Source organism: Cyprinodon tularosa, unplaced genomic scaffold, assembly GCF_016077235.1.
Source record: "Cyprinodon tularosa strain WSP-4 unplaced genomic scaffold, ASM1607723v1 ctg61, whole genome shotgun sequence".
Lineage (NCBI taxonomy): Eukaryota > Metazoa > Chordata > Actinopteri > Cyprinodontiformes > Cyprinodontidae > Cyprinodon > Cyprinodon tularosa.
Window position 1 is genome coordinate 1,917,318 of NW_024039352.1, and position 22,510 is coordinate 1,939,827.

Genomic DNA, 22,510 nt, shown 5'->3' on the forward strand with positions numbered 1-22,510 from the left:
AAGTTTGTATCATTATTTTAAGTTTTAGAGCACATCAGCCCAGGTCTGAAGTTCTTACACTGGCTCCATGTTTATAACAGAACATACTTTAACATCCTTCTTTTAGTCTATAAATAACCAAGGCATCAACACCAAAACACATACAGTAACACATTTGTTGTCAATGTAACAACCTCACAGACCACCCAGGTCTTCTAGTTACAGCCTACTGTTTATACCCAGAACTAAAACCAAACATGGAGAAGAAGCATTTAGTTCCTGTGCTTTTCTGGAAAAAAACTTCCAGGAGACTTTAAAAGTGCTGAAAGGTAAAAACCCATTTGTTTAGAACTGCCTTTTATTGTTGAAAAGTGGTCCAACTGTTTTTGTTTTACTACCCACTTGTATAGTGCTTTTATCTTCATTTGCTTTTATTTGGCTTTTATTTTATTGTTTAATTCATGTAAAGCACTTACAATTGTCCTTGTAACGAATTGTGCTATATGAATAAACCTACCATGCCTTGTCTTGCTGGACTATTTGAACTTTACTTGACATTTCTGAAAAAAAACAACAACAAAAAAACTTATCATGTGTGTACCAGAAAAAAAAAAACCTTTGCCTTTTATTTCTACATTATTAACCATATCTATTCCAAACCATAAAGTCAGTTGTAAAAATATTTTTTTTATACTTAAAAATACATTTAGAATAAACGAAAAAAGGGAACTATTGACAGCACGGTTTCACAACTTTATAGTCAGTTTATATAAAAAGGAAGAGAATGTATCATTCTCATTTTTACCCACAGGTTTTTGGTCTGCTTCTTAAAATAAAATTATGTAACACTGGATGTTGCCATTCTAGGGTTTCTTTAAAGACAAAAAATATTTTTAGTGCCGTAAATTATGGAGTTACGATTACCTATCTCCACAATTTGCAATAACTCTCATCTGAGGAATGACCTGCTGATGGTTCACTGTCCTCTGGAAAGGAAAATAATAATGTTTGGGTTATGGTTGTGGCACAGCATACAGTTTACATGAGAAAACAAGTCCAAACAAGTGGACAGGGCTGAAGTTAGTTTTCAATTGTTTTTCTTTAAGAAGTTGAGTAGAAAAAATATTGCTACTACTTTCAATACTAAGGTAAGTGATGTAATACAGAGATGTTATACGTTGTCAACTAGTTGCTGTTTACATTCCTCTATGTCTCCTGCTTTGAGTGGTGCAATTCTTTCCACTTGCACCACTCAAGCCTAACCTCATCAACAGTCTTCCCTTCCACCTGTCTCCCAGCCTTTATAAAAAGACCTAAAACTTGTTGAGAGTCCTAGATTATTGAAAGCTCTCAGTTAGTAAATATCCATTGTTCCTTCTCTACATAATTACCTGATTCTTACCATTTCTGCCTCACAGTTCACTTGTGCTTGCTGGACCTTAAAAACCTTTTGATCACTGGATGATGACTTTAATAGTTAATCACATCCTACATGACATGATTGGGCAATTTATCTTAATCTATCTTGATAACCCTAAATGATAGGTTATCTAAGATGGTCCACCTCATTCACTTAAGGAAACTCCCATCTGCTAAGGAGATGGGACATGATCATGATCAGGGAGGTCTCCATGATCTCCCTGCTGGCTCTGTGTCAGATCGAGGTCCTTAATTTATCTCTAATTTTTGGAGGGAATTCTACTCTATGTGGGGAATCACTTTCAGCTTGTCCTCTTGTTTCCGCCCTCAAACAAATAGTCAAACAGAGAAGGCAAACCAGGAGGTTGAGACCAAGCTTCGTATGCTGTGTGATTCAAACTTGTTGCCCGTGCTTGAATATTGAAAGCTCTCAGCTAGTAAATATATCTATTGTTCCTTCTGACCCTGAATTTTGGGTCTGTTTATTTTATAACACCCTGCTTTGGAGTTGCCTTTACATGCTGAACCTTACAAAGCCTTTTGATCTCTGGATATTTACCATGTCTATGTCTCCTGACCAACGCCTTGGCTTGACCCCTCCATGTGTCTGACCCCTCTCTCTGTGCCGTGACTCCAGATTTTAGCCTCCTCCTCAGACCTTCTGCACAACTCAGTTTTTTTGGATCCGGACCTTTTTGTGTTTCTGTACCTTGTTGTGCCATATGCTATGATCATGGTCTTTGGACATTGGGAACCAGTGTCCATATTTCATCTTGACATGATGACCAGTGGGAAACATACAGGTGCTGGTCATAAAATTAGAATATCATGAAAAAGTAGATTGATTTCAGTAATTCCATTTAAAAAGTGAAACTTGTATATTATATTCATACATTACATACAAACTCATATATTTCAGATGTTTATTTTGTTTAATTTTGATGATTACAAATGACAACAAATGAAAATCTCAAATTCATCATATCAGAAAATTAGAATATTGTGAAAAGGTTCAAAATTGATGGCCCCTGGTGCCACACTCTAATCAGCTAATTAACTCAAACCACCTGCAAAAGCCTTTAAATGGTCTTTCAGTCTAGTTCTATAGGCTACACAATCATGGGGAAGACTGCTGACTTGACAGTTGTCCAAAAGACGACCATCGACACCTTGCACAAGGAGGGCAAGACACAAAAGGTCATCGCTAAAGAGGCTGGCTGTTCACAGAGCTCAGTGTCCAAGCACATTAATAGAGAGGCGAAGGGAAGGAAAAGATGTGGTCGAAAAAAGTGTACAAGCAAGAGAGATAACCGCACCCTGGAGAGGATTGTGAAACAAAACCCATTCAAAAATGTGGGGGAGATTCACAAAGAGTGGACTGCAGCTGGAGTGAGTGCTTCAAGAACCACCACACACAGACGTATGAAAGACATGGGTTTCTGCTGTCGCATTCCTTGTGTCAAGCCACTCTTGAACCACAGACAGCGTCAGAAGCGTCTTGCCTGGGCTAAAGAGAAACAGGACTGGACTGCTGGTGAGTGGTCCAAAGTCATGTTCTCTGATGAAAGTAAATTTTGCATTTCCTTTGGAAATCAAGGTCCCAGAGTCTGGAGGAAAAGAAGAGAGGCACTTCATCCACGTTGCTTGAAGTCCAGTGTAAAGTTTCCACAGTCAGTGATGGTTTGGGGTGCCATGTCATCTGCTGGTGTTGGTCCATTGTGTTTTCTGAGGTCCAGGGTCAACGCAGCCACATACCAGGAAGTTTTAGAGCACTTCATGCTTCCTGCAGCTGACCAACTTTTTGGAGATGCAGATTTCATTTTCCAACAGGACTTGGCACCTGCACACAGTGCCAAAGCTACCAGTACCTGGTTGAAGGACCATGGTATCCCTGTTCTTAATTGGCCAGCAAACTCTCCTGACCTTAACCCCATAGAAAATCTATGGGGTATTGTGAAGAAGAAGATGCAATACACCAGACCCAACAATTCAGAAGAGCTAAAAGCCACTATTAGAGCAACCTGGGCTATCATAACACCTGAGCAGTGCCACAGACTGATCGACTCCATGCCACGCCGCATTGCTGCAGTAATACAGGCCAAAGGAGGCCCAACTAAATACTGAGTGCTGTACATGCTCATACTTTTCATGTTCATACTTTTCAGTTGGCCAAAATTTCTATAAATCCTTTGTTTTTATTGGTCTTCAGTAATATTCTAATTTTCTGATATGATGAATTTGAGATTTTCATTTGTTGTCATTTGTAATCATCAAAATTAAACAAAATAAACATCTGAAATATATGAGTTTGTATGTAATGTATGAATATAATATACAAGTTTCACTTTTTAAATGGAATTACTGAAATCAATCTACTTTTTCATGATATTCTAATTTTATGACCAGCACCTGTATAGCTTTTGTGAATAACAGCTTGGGGACTTTTGCAGCCCCCCCAATTCCAGCCAAGACCTCCACAGGCAAGTCACATGGCAGCCCACAGAGGTGTGAACAACCCCCCACCCCCCATCCCCGTGTGAGGACAGACAAAACCACAGAACATTTCTTCCTCTCATTCTTCCTCTCTTTGCCTCTTGCGCTCTGTGCCTCCTCTCCCTTGCCCATGAAGCTGGGGCTTTGGCCTGTTCTCCACCACAGTGGAGATGCGGGACCAAGGCGACCCAAATCTCCAGAATCATCAAGGATGTGTCATTGTGGTAACCTTTCAAAACCAAACTACTGCAAAACAGACCTTTTGCAATACATTTCTCTTGAGTTTCAGAACTTATAGAGCCAGACTGGAGAGAAGGCCTACCCTGTCTTGATGAATGACTGAGAAAAAAGAGGACCCCTGCTGTGTGAGACTGAGACAAAGAAACCCCTGGTTGTTGCTTCCCTGACTGCTGAGCTGCAGCTCAATGAAACTCAGGCCCCGTCCACACGAAGTCAAAACGAACACGAAACGCTAATATTTTCCAGAACGTTTGTCGTAAAGACGGAGACGTAAAATAAATGTGATCGTCCACACGAATGCATGAAAACGCTGCAAAATGTATGCCAGGCCTGTAAGTGGCGCTGTCGTGCCAAAACAAAAATAGGCGACGAAATGTTGGGCATGCGCACTAATATTTATACATGGTTGCCCTGCGAGTCCATTTTCGTGGTTAAGTCAAATTCAGGTGCTGAACTATGTCGTCTATATTGCTCTGTTCTTCCTGGAGTTATTCCAGAAGAAGAAGATTCTGTTGTAAGCCCGACAGCAGGGTGAGTAGCATTAGCAGCAACCATTCAACACAGTACGGCGCCATTGTTGTTGTGATACTGTGTCGCGCATGCGTGTTTAGAGGCGACGCTGAGACGCATGCGTGTGAAAAAAAAATGCAGTTAGAGCTTAAAGATGGAAACACGAAAACGGCGTTTCAAAATCTTCCCACTCTGAAGGCTGAATAAAAAAAAGATCGTTTACTGACCCCCGAAACCCCGGCTTCGTATGGATGAGAGGCTGGTTTGGTGAAAAATTTGTGCGTTTAGGCCAGGGTTCGGCTTCATGTGAACGGGGCCTCAAGCCCTCCAATGGACATGGAAAAAAAGGTTTGCAGGTCTGCCATGATTAGGGGCAGAACAAACAACATGCGTTTACTGTTGAGTAAAGACAATGCTAACAAAATGGACTGCATGCTACGCTATGCTACAGGAATATGTGTTGAGTTTAAACACTGATATAACATTAGTCTTCATGTGTTCCCCATATACTCTTTACATTTCCATTACCAAGAATTAGTCATTTAGGGGAATACGGATGTCTTTTCCCTGCTAGCTATTTCAAAGAGGGTAAAGAATCATTTGACTAAGGGTTATTGGTTCTTGATTAAGCAAATAAAATAAATAAAACATTATTTGGCCAAATAATGTTTTTTTCACCTCATAGATTTTTCATTGTGAATTGGTCTGAAAACATTCTAATTTCTTTAAATTAGTGAAAAGCTAATTTGATCATATCCCAAATTCTTCCAGATAAACTTTGGTTTCAAACACAAGATCCATCTTTAATTGCAATATGGTTTCCAACCTTGTTTCCCCTTCCTCTTTGTACATAGTTTAGTTTAGTTGAGTTTCACTATTCCTACTTGATAGTGTTAAACTGAAATATGTTTGACTTGGAGCTGCATGATTTTTGTTAATAAACTCTTATATTTTGAACAGAATTTGTGGTGAGTTTATTCTATGTATGTGCAGAATTAAATGTTTGACCATGATTAGAGCTCGAATCACTCTTTCATTTATTGTTCTAACACACAGGTAGTAGGGCGTGTGTTCATAAACAGTATATAACAGCTGAAATAATAAACCATTAAATAAGATATTTTACCAACCCTACTGGGGAGGGCAATATACATCTTAAAGTATCAGAAATATAAACTTCCAGCTGGCTGGGAATTGAAAAGAACATAAAATCACAACACCCTAAGAACAGTCTCTCCCTTGGAAATCCAAAGTTGTTTATCTTGTGTCTTGTTGAATTCAGTCTGATACTTTACAAAATAAGACAAACACATGTTGCTTAGGAAAATTAAAATTAATACCTAATATGTAGTTTTAATAAGTATATATATATATATATATATATATATATATATATATATATATATATATATATATATATATTATTCCCATCTTTGTGACCATTGCATTTTGAATAATATCAGAGCCTTTTCTAATAAAGTTTTTCATATATGTATAAATCAAGCAACGCATCATATCAAAATCTGTAATAAATGGGGGGTAAATAAAATATTGCAGTAAGTTATAGTTTTTTTTTTCTAGTGAGTTGTTCTAGATGTAGATGCTATAGGCAACATAGGACCTTTTGTAGTCATCTGTCTTATACCAGATCTTATGAAGCATTTGACTAAAGACACCATGGTTTTGTAAAACAATATTCTGAACAGGATACTTACTGGTGTCCATAATGTTATTTATTTAAAGAAGAATTATTCTCTGTGAAATCAACTCTAGAGGTTCTAGAGGAGTTCATAGAACATTTTTTTTTTTTTCTAATGCTCTAACTCTAGTAGATTATGGCAGAAGAGATTACCCTCTCAACAGCAAACTAATAGGAGATGTGTAGCACCTTGGTGCAAACACTGTTATAAAGTTGCTCAATACAACACTTTGTAGACATGTTTTATTGTCACAGGGACTATGTTTTTGGATAAAAGCATTGGGTAAAAATACATAAGGAATTCCATTCACTAAACATCATTGTTATAAGTTGGAAAGTGTATGCACATTGTTTCAAGTGACAACGTTGGAAAAAGGGGCTTACATGTTTCCACTGTGGTTGTAGTGCAGTGAAAGTTTAAAATAAAAATTGGCCAATCAGTTTGCCAGAAATGGTTTACTCCCACTTTGCAGTTATATTAGAGGGCAGTGATCTTTGTTTCTTAGAGGGATGTTGCTACTATTGAAGGTCAATACAAAAAATGTTTTTTCATTTGTTTTATCCACTACTCTTCCTGAAATTGGGATGTAAGTATATATCTCTATTTATATATAAAGGTATATAATATATATAATCCTAAATTATCAGATTTTCACTTTAGCCTAAAATCCTTATATAGTTATCTAAACTAATAATATTTTTGGTGGGGTCTCTTTCTAGTTTGCTCAGAAGAATTTAGGTTTGAGATAAAAACCGTAACTGCTGGACAAAATGTCACCCTGACATGCCCTCGCCAGACCTCTGCTCACTACAAAGAAAATTTATACTGGATCCGCCTCGTTTCTGGAAACCTGCCTCAATTTCTTGGAGTATTATTTAACTTTATGGATGTTTCCAAGATTCCTCGCATTCAGACAAAACAAAATGGAGAACAATTTCTTCTTCATATAAATGAGGCTCAGCAAAATGACACTGGACTTTACTATTGTATTAAAGTCAGACAACTGGATTTCATATTTATCAGTGGAACATTTGTTAAAATTAAAGGTAAAAGTATTAAATGTTTAATAACAGTATATTATTCCTTATAAGTATACAATAAGTATACATTTTAGCCGTTTGTAAGTGGAAAATCCTATTTGTTTTTTATTTTGTTTTTCAGGAGAGGAATCAGATGTAAATGTTGTGCTTCAGAAGCAGCCATCTGCAACAGTTCATCCAGAAAACCCAGGGACTTTACAGTGTTCGGTTCTCTCTAAATCAGAGTGGTCAACATGTCCAGCTGATAACAGGGTGTACTGGTTCAGAGCTGGATCAGATGATTCTCATCCTAACTTTCTTTATCTACAAGGAATGAGTCCAGCTGAATGTGAGAGGAGTCCTGGGGTTCCCTCTGCACAGACATGTTTCTACAACTTTTCTGATATCTCTGATGCTGGGACCTTTTACTGTGCTGTGGCTGCATGTGGTCAGATATTATTTGGAAATGGAGCAAAAATGAAGGGTTCAACATATTTTTGCAAACAACAATTATGATTGAAAGGTTAGTGAACTATAATTTATAAAATAAACTTTTCTGATTTTTATTTTTTTTTTCTCTAGCTGCAAATGTTGAAGATTTGTCCAATATAGTTCTTTCTTCATTAATCTCCGCTTTGGGGATAAGTCTTGCTGTCATATCTTGTCTTATTTACAAAATTAAGAAGGAAACATGTTGCTGTTGCAAAGGTAATGCAATATTCTTACTTGTCCAAATCATAATTTTTTGGTTTGAGACTTTAATATGTCGTTTTTTCCCTCTGTAAATAGATCATGTCCCAGGCATTGGTGACAACAAAAGTCAGCAGGTAAGGTTGAAAATATTTTACTTTTCTCTTTTATTAAGATTAGCATATAATTTCATTTTATTTTAGAGGGAAGAGGACACTTTGGTTTATTCAGCACCAAAGTTCAACATGAACAAGGCAAAGAAAGCAAGAAGGGGGAATCTAAAACCAGCGCAGGAAGAGATGGTCTACGCAGATGTTAAAACTGTTTGATAGTTTATTTTTTCTATAGTTGTTATATAATTGTATTCCATATTAAAAACTGTAATATTTTTTTTTTTATTGTTAAATGTGCTGTATGTATTAATTTTTATATCTGGCTTTATGTGGACTAATTTAAGTGCAGAGGTCACTTTTGTGTTGTTTTTATTTATGAAATAAAGTCAGACCTATGTTGTGCAATTTAACCACAAGTTTATGAATATATTAAATACCAAGGAAGAAGTTATTGCTAATTAATAGGTCATTCAAATTAAGGGTAAAACCAATTAATAATTTTTAGTTGAATGAAGATAACTGTAATTTGACTATTCATCAGGGTTCTTAGTGTTGTCAGAAAATTTTGATTTCTCTTTTTTCATATATTAATTTATCCTATTCCCTACTATAAAAGTTTTCACTAGGTCTGTTTAACCTGCAAGGCCACACATTTCTCTGCATGAGGGTGTTTGTAGACCAGACATAGCTTCTTTCCAAAACAAGCCAGATTCTTTCTCAAGGTTTATTCATAACTTGTTACTGTTAAACACAGTGTCTGTAATTTGTTTTGACTCTGACTACTTTCCATTGTTGTAAGTAAGGGGGAACAAATGTTGCTCAGGCAGAGCGGGGCAGAATCCTGTGCCGTAAGGGCTGTAGGATAAACTGTTCACTCTTTGCAAAGATGTAATAAATAAAGTGCTGACTGAGTGAAATCCATGGATCTCCATTTATTTAAATAGGGTGAATAGTTTAATACTTTCCCACCACTACTTTTACAAAAAAGGTTGGATGACTGGATTAGCTGTTAAAATCCAATAGCCTCCATTTATTTACTAATTTGGACTATGACTATCAGCAGAGTTATGAATTACCAACCAATGAAATGGTCTCTGTTCATCACATGTTACTCAAATGAGGGTGGATCTGATCTGAGTGATAAATAGTTCAGTGAACAAAAATAACCACAAAAGACAGGCAGGCAGAATCAAACAGGGTTCGGGCAGGCTCGGAGTCAGGGGGCAGATCGGGTCGGAAACAGATAGGCGGTCAGGTTCTTCCTTTGATGCTGGATTATTCGTAGCTGGTTGGCTTGAGATAAGCTGGCACAGAGGACAGATCTGATGGGGTTTTTAAAGTGCTGGAAGCAGGTGACTCCAGTCAGAGCTGATTGCAGATGAGTGGAGCAGAGCAGGTGCGTGGACTCAGTGATCAGGCCAGAATCAGTGCAGAAACCATTACAGCAGGACAGCGGCCCTCGAGGACTGAGTTTGGGGAGGCCTGATATAAACTGTAAAACTCCCTGCATAATTATAATAAAGCAATTTATATGCATGAAACAAGTGGAGCGGTATGGCAATTGCCATACCGCTACACTTGTGAAAGTAAAATCTGTTGGGCTCCTTTTGGCATCAAGACAATTATTCTTATTGTCACAATGCCAGACAGGACACTGTAAAAAAAAAAAAAAAAAAAAAAAGAATGTGTTGCAGGACCAAACTTCACAAGAGAGACTGTATCATTCGAGACAGTGAGAACAGCTACAGTTGTATCCGAGAGGTCTGGCAGGTCAATGTCTTCTGCCTAACGAACATGACAGTAATTAGTTAATGAGTAGAGCAGTCAATGAAAAACACTACATGTGTATTTAATATGAAATACCAGTGAATGAAAAGTTCAGGTAAAATTTCCAAATATGACATTCTTGGAGAATTACTGTAGTACAGTATGATTTAATAGCTTTTCTGGTGGCTAGGAAGAAGGTTGTGGTTGTTGTCTTTTGGCAGTAACAGAGGGTTAAATAGAAAAAAATATATATATATATATATATAGAGAACACAAACTAAGAAAAAAGAGTGAAAGAGTACACACAGTTGAATCATAAACTTACATTCCAGGTCTTAAAAAATCCAGCAGCATCTTCACGCAGGAAGATGGGAAGTGCCTGCAGAGTAATTGTGTGTCTGCTGTTAACATCGACGTCTTTCTAGAAGACAGAGGGATTGTGGGTAATGGGAAGACAGAATTGCAGAATAAGCAGAATATTAATCATATGCATATATTAAATAATACTATAGTACAAATTGTCATGAGGTAGGAAATGTTACATACAAGGAGATCATAGGTCCTGAAGATGTTTCTTAGCAATTCAGAAGTTTTGCCAGTGCGGGCCGCTTTCTCACGGTACATCGTCATTAGCCGTGGCATGTACTTATCAAATGCAGGATAAAATGTACTCTTTAAATTTATACTTGTTATGCGATGGAATTCTGCACAAATCTGAAAATGCAAAAAGAAAATTAGTCACAATGTCATTAAGTTATATATTGCTGCAGCATGGCATCACTACCCATAGGTCAAACTATGCTAAAATCGTTGCACTTCCTCACAACTGGGTGTGTGTTTTAGACCACTTCCTGAGGGGTGGCTACACTGCTAAATATTATTGGCTGTAGAGCATGTCCGATTCTGATGACGGTAACTGCTACAGGTATCTTTAGTGAGGATAAGTCTGTTCCTTAAAGCAACATTAAAGCACTTTTATTTGTTTATCCAGCACCTACTTTGCAAATAACAATGTCCACAGATAGGGTAGAGTATGTTGCATGATTTTATGAAAGTATGATGTATTGCAACATCGAAGCAAATAATCAAATTAGTAGTTTCTTACGTCTCATTCCATCGAACTACAGATCCGCTACCCGATCTGGTAAATTTACATAGTGCGGTTATAGCCGATAGAGGCCCGCGAAGCGAATGCAGAAGTGCCGTTCACCCTGTTATGAGTTGATGAAGCACTGAAATTGTTTTGGAAACATTATTTTAAGTTAGAAAAAACTTTAGTGTTGCTTTAACAACAGAAACATTATGCAAATGCTGAAACATGTTTCACTTTCAATCCATTATGGCAAAAATAGGGGGTCAACAATCCCAACAGTGTCCCGTTTTTTAAGGGTTGTATCAGCGATTGTGGGTGACGTCACTTCTGTTGGGTGTTTGAAGCGAGATCGCAAACAAACCAAGCTAGCTTGTAGTGCATCATGGAAAAAAAACGCTGCCCTCCTTCAGTTCAGACTTTGCGTGCAGCCATGCATATGAGCGCTAAACCACAAAACACCCACTCCCTGTCGGTGATTGGTTGGAACACTATTTATTTTGGTTTTGAGCTGTTGGTAGCACCAATTGTTTTTGTGTACAGATCTGGGAGCCTAGGCTGACTATAGAGAAGTTTTTTTTTTGATGGCCTGCTTATAGGGCAGCTAGCGGATCGTGAGGAAGATTAGATCAATGTGATTATTTTTGGGCCTGTAATCGCTGATACAACCTTTAAGATTGGATACTCAGTTAAAAGGATAGTGCATGGGTGAAAAGCCAAATTTTACCTATTGGGGCACTAAAGCCCTTCAGTGGCAAAAAGGCAATTTGGTGAAATTAATCATATGACTGACCCATCAGTGGGGTCAGTCATATGATTGGTGAAAATGTGATAGCTAAGGTAGCCCCCCATTAGAGTGCAACTTACGGTTATCTAACTATACGGTCATATGAATTACCACAGACTTCAAGTGCAGTGAAGAGATGAATAATAAGAAGAAGTAGAATACAGTGGGGCAAAAAAGTATTTAGTCAGCCACCAATAGTGCAAGTTCTCCCACCTAAAGCATGATGTTTCCACCCCCATGCTTCACTGTAGGTATGGTGTTCTTTGGATGCAACTCAGCATTCTCTCTCCTCCAAACACGACGAGTAGAGTCTTTACCAAAAAGTTCTATTTTGGTTTCATCTGACCATATGATATTCTTCCAGTCATCGTCTGGATCATCCAAATGCTCTCTAGCAAACTTGAGACGGGCCTTGACATGTACTGGCTTAAGCAGGGGGACACGTCTGGCACTGCAGGATTTGAGTCCCTGGCGGCGTAGTGTGTTACTGATGGTAGCCTTTGTTACTTTGGTCCCAGCTCTCTGCAGGTCATTCACTAGGTCCCCCCGTGTGGTTCTGGGTTTTTTACTCACCGTTCTTGTGATCATTTTGACCCCACGGGGTGAGATCTTGCGTGGAGCCCCAGATCGAGGAAGATTATCAGTGGTCTTGTATGTTTTCTATTTTCTAATAATTGATCCCACAGTTGATTTCTTCACACCAAGCTGTTTACCTATTGCAGATTCAGACTTCCCAGCCTGGTGCAGGTCTATAATTTTGTTTCGGGTGTCCTTTGACAGCTCTCTAGTTTTGGCCATGGTGGAGTTTAGAGTGTGACTGTTTGAGGTTGTGGACAGGTGTCTTTTATACTGATAACGGGTTCAAACAGGTGCCATTAATGAAGGTAACGAGTGGAGGACAGAGGAGCCTCTTACAGAAGAAGTTACTGGTCTTTGAGAGCCAGGAATCTTGCTTGTTTGTAACTGACCAAATACTTATTTTCCACCATATTTTGCAAATAAATTCTTAAAAAATCAGACAATGTGATTTTCTGGATTTTTTTTTTCTCATTTTGTCTCTCATAGTTGAGGTATATCTATGATGAAAATAACCGGCCTCTCTCATCTTTTAAAGTGGGAGAACTTGCACTATTGGTGGCTGACTAAATACTTTTTTGCCCCACTGTACATAAAAACACAGTGAGTGCATTCCCAGCTTTGCTCCTAGGCCCCCAATTAAGCAAACCAGATATAATATGTAAATAACTTCAAATTACTTGTGACTCCATTCAAAGAGCAGGCCAATTTTCCAGGACTTCACTCACAGGTTGTGACGGGTTGTCCACAATAATGTGCTTTCTGCGCAGTGCAAACGTAGTGTTCATCAGTGTGGTGTTCCAGACACCGAAATTAATGAACCGCCGATTTTGATGTGTTAAGACACTTTTGGTTTAAGTAGGCTCCTGTGTGTGTTGGAGGCTGTTTGTTATTGTGAATCTAAAGTTAAGGTAAATATAACAGTTCGCCAGTGGGGGCACTCTGACAGTGCGCTAGAGAGTGGTGAGCTGTGCCTTAGAAGAAGAAGAAAGTTCCCTGTTGATAATAAATGTTGCTATGTGCTAACTTCCAGTTATCTACTTGAATATTTCTTTTCATTTTGACCCGGTGTATCATACACAACAGAATTTTGGCGACGAGGATGGGATTGTTCAAGTTGGAAGGCACAGAGTTCGCAGACGGCGTGGTTCCATAGAGGCAACACGGGACAGAAAGCTGAGCGTTTTGGGTGAAAAGGAACTGCAGAACCGGAGCTAAAAGGATGGCGTTTGGAAAGCCAGAAGATTATCACTTCGAGGAAAGTGAGGAAAGTTTCGACAACTACCGCGAGCGTCTCGGGCAGTATTTTGCTGCAAATGACCTGGACACTAAAGAGGAGAAAACTAAGTCGGTGTTTCTCACGGTGGTGGGGAAAAGATCCCATAGCTTGCTGATGGATCTGTGTGCGCCTGATAAACCGTCAGAGAAAAGCTACGAAGAGTTGGTAGAATTGCTGCAGAAGCACTACGTACCAAAGACTAACTTTATTGCAGAAAGGTGCAAGTTTCACAGAAGAAACCAAAAGGATAACGGAACCATCAGTGAGTACGTTGCTAGTTTACGAAAGTTAGCAGCTACATGTAAATTTGGGGCTTTCTTAGATGAAGCGCTGCGGGATAGATTCGTCTGTGGCGTAAAGAGTAGTGAATTAAGAGATCGACTGCTCAGTACCGCGCACACTAAAGACTTGACCCTGCCACTGGCTGTAGAAATGGCACTCTCTTTTGAGGTAACTAAGGACAGCGCACAGCAATTTTCACAGAAAGCTTTCAAGGCTCATGTAGTGGAAAAGAAAGCTAAAGCAAAATACCACGAAGCTGAGAAAAATGCAGCTGCCGGGAAACCCTGTTATCGTTGCGGTGGAAAAAATCACAACCCGAATGACTGCAGGTTTAAAGACAGCGAGTGCCATGAGTGTAAAAAAAAAGGACACATAGCCAGAGCCTGTCGCACACGCAAAGAAGGAGGCCGTTCGAGCACGACCAGGGGAACCATGCATCTGGATATGGAGAAGAGGGGATCCAGCGCTCTCAAGCAGCAACCCTGTCAGGATGCCAGCGCTCTCCAGCAGCAGGATGTCGGCAGCTGGCCCGGTCCACAGCATGGTGCGCCTCAGCATGCAGAGCCAGGCAATAGGCACGAGCTTAAGGGGGATCCAGGCGACACCCAATTTCTGTCACAGCAAGTCAGAGAAGATGGAGCAGCCAGTGAGGAAGTGGTTCGGTGCGGGATGGAAGCTGCCCCGAATTTTGACACTGTTCCAGATCTGACATTAGACAGTCCTGATTTTGGTCTGTTTGAAATGAACACAGGTAATGGTGACGTTGTAAAACCTTATTATGTGTATGTCAGTGTAAATGGTTCCAGAGTGAAGATGGAATTAGACACTGGTGCTGCAGTGTCAGTAATATCTGAAAATTTGTATAAGCGCAGATTTAAATCAGTCAAACTTAGTCCAGCAAATTGCGTACTTAAGACGTACAGCCAAGAGTCATTACAGCTGATGGGTAAATTTGTGGCCAAAGTAAAGTGCCAAGAAACAACAAAAAAACTAGAACTACTTGTAGTAAAAGGAAGAGGTTCTGCTTTGATGGGTAGAGACTGGATTAGCCAGTTGAAGCTAGACTGGTCACAGGTTAATAGAGTGGCTCCAGAAACAGTGGAAGATGTTTGTGCTCAGTATGCATCAGTGTTCAACCCTGAGCTAGGCAAATTAAAGGGTATTAAAGCTAAGCTACACGTTGCTCCAGAAGCGGTGCCCAAGTTCCATAAACCCAGAAATGTTCCTTACGCATTAAGAGAAGCTGTGGAAAGGGAACTGACTAAATTGGAGGCAGAAGGAGTTATTTTACCCACTAATTACAGTGAGTGGGCTGCCCCAATAGTGTGTATACCTAAGAAGGATGACAGTGTGAGATTATGTGGAGACTACAAGGTCACCATAAATCCATGGTTAAAGGAATAGTACACCCAAAACATGATTAGCCTTCATTTTCTACTCACCCCCATGCTGAACAACACTCTGGAGTACTTTTTTGATATCTCAAATGCATCTGGAGATCTGGGAGGCTTCTTGCTGTCTGCTGACATTCAAATAATGGAGGTCTATGCTGACCGAGACAGAAAGGTCCATAAAAGTCCACAAAAAACGTTTCAATATTCCTTCATACTGCTCGTCCAATGTATTCCCAGTGTCCTGAGTGGGTAGCATCCAGAATTTACTCGAAACAAAGTCATTTAGAATGTTTTTAGAGCATAAACAGTAGTGTATAGGATTTCCTGAAAGCGCGCACATGCGCGCTCACGACGCTACGGAAGCCGGCAGACCAAACCAGCGCATTCAGCTCGGCAAAGAACTCATGCTCTTCCTCAACACTGAAGTCCTCAGACATTTTTCTTTCGTTGTTTCTTTCTTTGCACAGGTAAACAGCACATTTCTTCTTCTACGCTTGCATTATTGGCAGAGCAGACGCTGAATGCGCACTTTCATCTGGTTTGGTCTGCCGGCTTCCGTAGCCTCGTGAGCGCGCATGTGCGCGCTTTCAGGAAATCCTATACACTACTGTTTATGCTCTAAAAACATTCTAGATGACTTCGTTTCGAGTAAATTCTGGATGCTACCCACTCAGGACACTTGGAATACATTGGGCGAGCAGTATGGAGGAATATTGACACGTTTTTTGTGGACTTTTATGGACCTTTCTGTCTCGGTCACCATAGACCTCCATTATTTGAATGTCAGCAGACAGCAAGAAGCCTCCCAGATCTCCAGATGCATTTGAGATATCAAAAAAGTACTCCAGAGTGTTGTTCAGCATGGGGGTGAGTAGAAAATGAAGGCTAATCATGTTTTGGGTGTACTATTCCTTTAAACGTGGATCAGTATCCACTCCCCGAAACACAAGATCTGTTTGCAAAATTAGCAGGAGGTCAGAAATTTACCAAACTAGACTTATCCCAGGCTTACCAGCAAGTCCAGTTAGAGGAAAGCTCTAGGTGTTACCTGACCATAAACACTCACAAAGGGCTGTATCAATACAACCGGTTACCTTATGGTGTTGCAAGTTCTCCTGCAATTTTCCAGAAAATAATGGATCAAGTACTTCAGGGTATGGATGGAGTAATCTGCTATCTGGATGATATTTTGATAACTGGTAAAGATGCAGAAACCCACCTGACTAACTTAAAAGAAGTCCTTAAGAGGCTCGAAAGCTACAATCTCAGGGTAAAGCGAGAAAAATGTGAGTTCCTGCAAGACAGTGTTTCATATTTAGGACATGTCATTGATTCCACCGGCATTCATCCTATGAAAGAAAAGACAACTGCCATTCAGAGGGCTCCAGTTCCCAGTAATGTAACTGAACTTAGGTCATTCTTAGCTCTGTTAAACTACTACGGGAAGTTTATACCAAACTTATCGACTCTGATCCAGCCAATGACAGCGTTGCTGCACAAAGATGCAGAGTGGATTTGGTCAGAAAGTTGTCAAAATGCCTTTGAGAATGCAAAGAAGGCTCTTTTAATCTGACAAAATCTTGGTACATTTTGATGCCGAGTTACCAATTATCTTAGCATGCGATGCGTCTCCTTATGGAGTCGGTGCTGTAATCAGTCACCAAATGAAAGATGGAAGCGAAAGACCGATTGCATTTGCATCAAGAACTTTAACTAAGACCAAACAAAATTACTCTTAGATTGAAAAAGACAAACTTGGTTTAGTGTTTGGCGTTATGAAGTTTCATGACTACCTTTATGGAAGGAAATTCATTTTGGCGATGGACCACAAACCATTGTTAAAAATCTTGGGACCAAAAACAGGTGTACCTACTCTAGCTGCTGCTAGATTGCAAAGGTGGGCTCTAATTCTAGCTGCATACAAGTATGAGATTCAGTACAAAAGATCTGAGCAACACAGTAAGGCAGATGCTTTATCCAGGCTACCGATGAAACCAAGAGTGGATGTGGCGTCAAACCCTATTTACAGAGTATCTTACCATGATGAGTTACCTATCACGGCAAGGGAGATAGCAAAAGAAACAGAAAAAGATTCCGTACTAAAGGTGGTAAAACAGTTGGTGTTAACTGGCTGGCCTAAACATGTACAGGATGAGTGGCTGAAGCCATATTTCCAGAGACGATTTGAGCTTACTGTTGAAGACGATTGTCTGCTGTGGGGCTTAGGAGTGGTTGTTCCTAAGAAATTAAGGGACCAGTTGATTTCTGAACTGCATGAACACCACTGGGGAATAGTGAAGATGAAATCCCTTGCCAGAAGTTTATTCTGGTGGCCAACAGTAGATGAGTGCATTGAACAGGAAGTCAGTGAGTGTACTATTTGTCAAAAGCAGCGTAGTATGCCTTGTACTGCGCCAGTGCATAAATGAAAATGGGCTGCCAGCCCCTGGGAGAGAATCCATCTTGACTTTGCAGAGGACCACAAGCAGATGTTTCTGGTAGTTATGGATGCTTATGCTAGATGGCCAGAGATTATTCCTATGCATACTACTACTTCTGTTAAAACAATTGAAGCATTGAGAAATTTGTTTGCTGCTTACGGGTTACCGAAAGAAGTTGTAACAGATAACGGTCCTCACTTTGTTTCGCAAGAGTTTGAGTACTTCCTAAAGAAAATTGGAGTGCAGCACATTAAGTCACCTGCGTACCACCCTGCCAGCAACGGATTAGCAGAGCGCTTAGTTCAAAACCTTAAGAAATCGCTAGCAAAGAATCGAGCCATAGGTGGTATGTCGCTTGAGCACTGTGTTGCAAATTTTCTTTTAGGGTACCGAAACACGCCCCATACCACTACAGGAAAAACTCCTGCGGAGTTATTTCTAAAAAGACAGGTTCGAACGAGATTGTCACTGATCAGACCCCAGTTCTCTCAGAGAATGCAAAACAAAACAGAACCACTGCTTCCACGTGTTAGAGTTTTCACAGTAGGTCAACCTGTATTGGGTAAGAATTACAGGGGAGGGGAGAAGTGGTTGAATGGAGTTATAAGAGAAATCCTGGGTCCTGTAACTTACAGTGTGGAAGTGAATGGGAAGTGTGTTAAAAAAACATGTAAATCAGATGCTGGGAGTAAATGGAAATCCAGCTCAGTGGACACAAACAGACTCTTGTACTGGAAATTTTTGGAATGATGATGTTTTTGATACAACCAAAGGTGTGGATCAACCGATGGAAGAAGAAACTGTTGGAAATCAACCAATGGACTTGCCATCATCTACAGTTGAAAGTAACACACGCCCAGTGAGAAACCGGCGTCCTCCTGATAGACTGAACTTGAAACTACAACTCTAAATGAGGGTTTAAAAACAGAAAAGTGTTTTTTTTTTTTTTTTCAGTTATATTGTTAAAAAAAAAAACAAAAAAACAAATGTTATTGTTTGAGAAGTATTGATTTTACAGGGAAGTAGCTGTGGTGTTCCAGACACCGAAATTAAAGAACTGCCGGGTTTGATGTGTTAAGACACTTTTGGTTTAAGTAGGCTCCTGTGTGTGTTGGAGGCTGTTTGTTATTGTGAATCTAAAGTTAAGGTAAATATAACAGTTCGCCAGTGGGGGCGCTCTGACAGTGCACTAGAGAGTGGTGAGCTGTGCCTTAGAAGAAGAAGAAAGTTTCCTGTTGATAATAAATGTTGCTATGTGCTAACTTCCATTTATCTACTTGAATATTTCTTTTCATTTTGACCCGGTGTATCATACAAAACAATCAGCCTATCAATTAAAACTGGATCTGTCTCGGCCCTTGACATTTCTTCAAGAAGCTGCAGTCTGAACTGTTCAGAACTAGTGGCATTTTCTCCTTTGGGGAAGTTTGGCAAGTAATTTAGCTCAGCTCTGCAAGCTTTTTTTATGTTTGCATGGGATGCTGCTCCATTAGGGTTAGACTGGCTTATTTTGCCTGAGTTAACTGCTACCTCTAGACACCCAGCTCTACTCAACTTGTGACGGTAGTTACCCATTTTAAAAGTTAAGCTGGTCTGCCAAGCCAACCAACCACAATCACTCCCATGCTGTTTTAGGCAAGGGTGCTTGCTCACTAATGCCTCTGCAGCTTTTGCCAATACGTCTTGACCGGCTTAGGCATTGAAACTAAAAATGACCTCAGCCATTTTTTCTAAAACATTATGTTTCTGCCCTTTTGTGAGTTTTATGGGTGTTTGTGTGGCATAATATGCAGTGTTACCTGCCTCCAGTATGTGTTCCACATCATAAGAAAATGTTGGAACTGGGAACTCATTGGGCCGTCTCTGAGTGCGTTCCTAGGTTTGGGTAGTGACTTATGTGGGAGGGGAGTCATTTGAATTGTCTGGTCTTATTATCCTGACCACGGCCTTTGAGGGCAACTCTGACATCTCTGTCAAGACGCAGAGTTCTCCATCAAAGTCAGGGTCTTCATATTGAAGAGTAAAATGGCCTTCTAAGTGAAACCTCTCTTGCAAAAATGACATCAGTTCATCTAATGTGGATGGTCTGGTTGGTAAGATGACCTTGTGAGCTGTGTCTGCATTAATATAGACCCTTAGCAACAAACCAGGGGTTGTGCCATCTAAAAAAATAAAATAAAAATAAAAAGTAAAATTAATTTGTAATTCTCAATTACCAAAACATGAGTATTATGTTATGTGCAAAATGCAGTACCTTTGCTCTTGCTTAGGTGTGCTTAGGCGTGTCTGTCAACGAGAGATAAATCTCCTCGGTGTCAAGAACACTCTTCCTGAAATATTGTATGCAGAAAGAGTATGTGAGTCATTGAAATCATTGACAGTGTGCACAGAGATGTTACCTGGCCATAACTCATATGCCCTTAAGTGTTCAACATAATCTGACTTCTGCTGCCTGCAAATTAAGACAACATCACTGTGGATCAAAATAATTGTGTCAATCTTACAAAACTGAGGCAGTCCTGCTTCAAAACCAACTGAAACATATGACCCAGTGCAGAAAGCAGTACCATCAATTATGATCTGTTCTGTGCTGTCAACTGTAGGCCTGTCAGTCCTTTCAGTTACAAACTGCTTGGCAACTTCAGGTAATTGAGAAACCAACACAGTGGAAAAGAGTGAAGTGTGTTGATATGGTTTGAAAAAGGATGGAGAACTGAGGTGGTAGGCCATCATGTACTGATGTCTCCTTGCGAGTGTCAAGAGAACATTTTTTAAGTTTTGAGCATCATGAACAACCCGCTTAAAAAAGCGATGTTTTCCCTCAAATCTCATTGTCCACAGGTTGACAAGTGGTCCGAAACGTCTGATGAGTTCAGGATAGTGTTCAATGTACAGTAATGGTGCTTGGGCTTGAGAGTAAACTGTGGAAAGACCTCACTGAGAACCTGTCTGTGATCAGTGATTTTGCTCTGTAAGTAGCAAATAGTTTCTTCTGTGAATATAGGGGACAGGGACAATTCCACAATGTCTTTCAAATCCATTAACACCTCCCAGGCATAATCACCCTCTGGTACTAGACTTCCAATAAGGAAGGGCAAAAGGCGAATCAAAGCAGCATTTTCATGTGCATAGCCACCGATAGTCTTTTTTGCCATGAAAGTCTTTGGTATCGGTTTTGGTTTGTCAAACTTGTCAGTGCCTTTGTATGGGAATGTGCATATTTTTGTGTTTAAAAAGTCAAGTGTAAAATACTTGAGGCGAATCATCTCCTGCAAGCATAATGCCAACTCCACTGGCACAATGCCCTCAAGGAGGTCATGAAGAATGTCTGGTGGGAAACCTGTGATGGGGTGAAAATGTCTAAGGCTTTGTCAAAAGACACAATCTGCCTTCACCCCACACTCAGGTGTGCCATCACCACACAACACATTTTGGACATTCAAGTCATGGCTAGTCATGGTTCTCATATTGAAAGTCCCATCTGCCACCTCATGACTCTGAATCAGACTTGTTGTGGCCACACACCACCTACATACATGCCCCGCTTTGAAGGACTTGACAAAGCCTGCAAGTGCACGTGCAGCCAGGTTATCAGCAGCAAGACAGAGAACAGTGCCTTTAATACATTTCCCAAGAGCCTCTATGAACACTCTTCTAATATCCGAATATCTTTAATTAGCGGCCCAAGTACTCGATCATAGCCATAACTCTCGACATCAGATACTTTGCACAGGACTGCAAGCTGTATCACATGTAGAGCTGATCGATATTTGGTTGGTAGATCAGCAAAAACCCAGTAAACTGCACGAAGTTTGTGATTTTTCCTAGAATTTTCCTAGAAGTACCTAGTGGGTTGGCAGTATAGCTTGCATTTTCAAAAATACAGTGGTTAAATTATTATGCAGCTGATCTTTCAACTGTCTACTATCACACTAACTATCGTCAACATCCAAATCAGAATGAGAAGGGCCCTCATCAACTGGCTCTGCACCATGTTGACCCTGAGAACTCTCATCATCTGCACGGGCCACATCATCAAACTGTACATTAATCTCATGCCAATGTGCTCTACCCTTGTGTGCATTGAAGGAAGAATACACATTAGTCCTATAACCACAGCCTTTGTAAGGACATGCGACCATTTCATTGGTTCTCAAATGGCCTCTTAAATGGGCAAATAATGTTCTCTCTGAAAAAGGTTTTTTTAAATTACATAGGCAACATGTAAACACAAGATTAACTCCTTTACGCTCCTGATATGCAACCTCCTGCTCTGTCTTTCTATGAAATCGTGAGAGATGAATTTTCAGTGCATTGATAGACTGGAATGTGCAAATGCAGGAGTTGTGTATGCATGGCAATGGGCTGACTCTTGAAAACTGACTGTGATGTAACTGATAATGGCAAAGTAACTGAGCCTGTGTCTCGGAAGAGGCGTCACCTAATCTGCATAGCCAACCCATTTTGAAAATGCCACATAAACTAAGTCTAAAGTGTCATCCCTTATTTGAAATAAAAACATCACTCAACCCTAGCCTTGTATATTCCTGTGGAGAGATGCAAAGGGGTACGATTAGGCTATATTGTAGGCTACACATTGTGACACTATAATGGAGGACAAGTAAAGTATCACTTATCACTGCGTGATAGGGGTACCTTGCACAGAACTGAAACCATGTCACAGAGCCATCTGGTCCTAAGGGGGAAATTATTATGATCACTATTATTTCC

General features: G+C 40.0%; 1 protein-coding gene, 1 long non-coding RNA gene and 1 pseudogene across 2 annotated transcripts; 2 read left to right on the plus strand and 1 right to left on the minus strand.

The window, feature by feature from the left end:
* The first annotated feature begins 1,586 nt into the window (after window positions 1-1,586).
* LOC119798113 lies at window positions 1,587-8,844 on the plus strand. The gene is made up of 6 exons (XM_038307456.1): window positions 1,587-1,632; window positions 7,061-7,387; window positions 7,503-7,844; window positions 7,943-8,068; window positions 8,150-8,187; window positions 8,254-8,844. The coding sequence occupies exons 1-6, from the start codon at window positions 1,587-1,589 to the stop codon at window positions 8,377-8,379; spliced, it is 1,005 nt and encodes a 334-aa protein (XP_038163384.1). The 3' UTR covers window positions 8,380-8,844.
* Window positions 8,845-9,844: 1,000 nt separating this feature from the next.
* On the minus strand, window positions 9,845-10,535 carry LOC119798076. Its single transcript, XR_005282664.1, has 3 exons — window positions 10,477-10,535; window positions 10,256-10,347; window positions 9,845-9,948 (listed from the first exon to the last, which is right to left on the minus strand). It is a non-coding gene; the product is annotated as an uncharacterized LOC119798076 (long non-coding RNA).
* Window positions 10,536-13,605: 3,070 nt separating this feature from the next.
* Window positions 13,606-18,529, plus strand: LOC119798114 (annotated as a pseudogene).
* The last annotated feature ends 3,981 nt before the right edge of the window (window positions 18,530-22,510 follow it).

Coding starts and splice junctions, on each gene's coding strand:
- LOC119798113 (XM_038307456.1), top strand. CDS start 1,587: ATGATCATGATCAGGGAGGTCTCCATGATCTCCCTGCTGGCTCTGT. Junction 7,388..7,502: donor AACATTTGTTAAAATTAAAG/GTAAAAGTATTA, acceptor TTTGTTTTTCAG/GAGAGGAATCAGATGTAAAT. Junction 8,069..8,149: donor AACATGTTGCTGTTGCAAAG/GTAATGCAATAT, acceptor CTCTGTAAATAG/ATCATGTCCCAGGCATTGGT.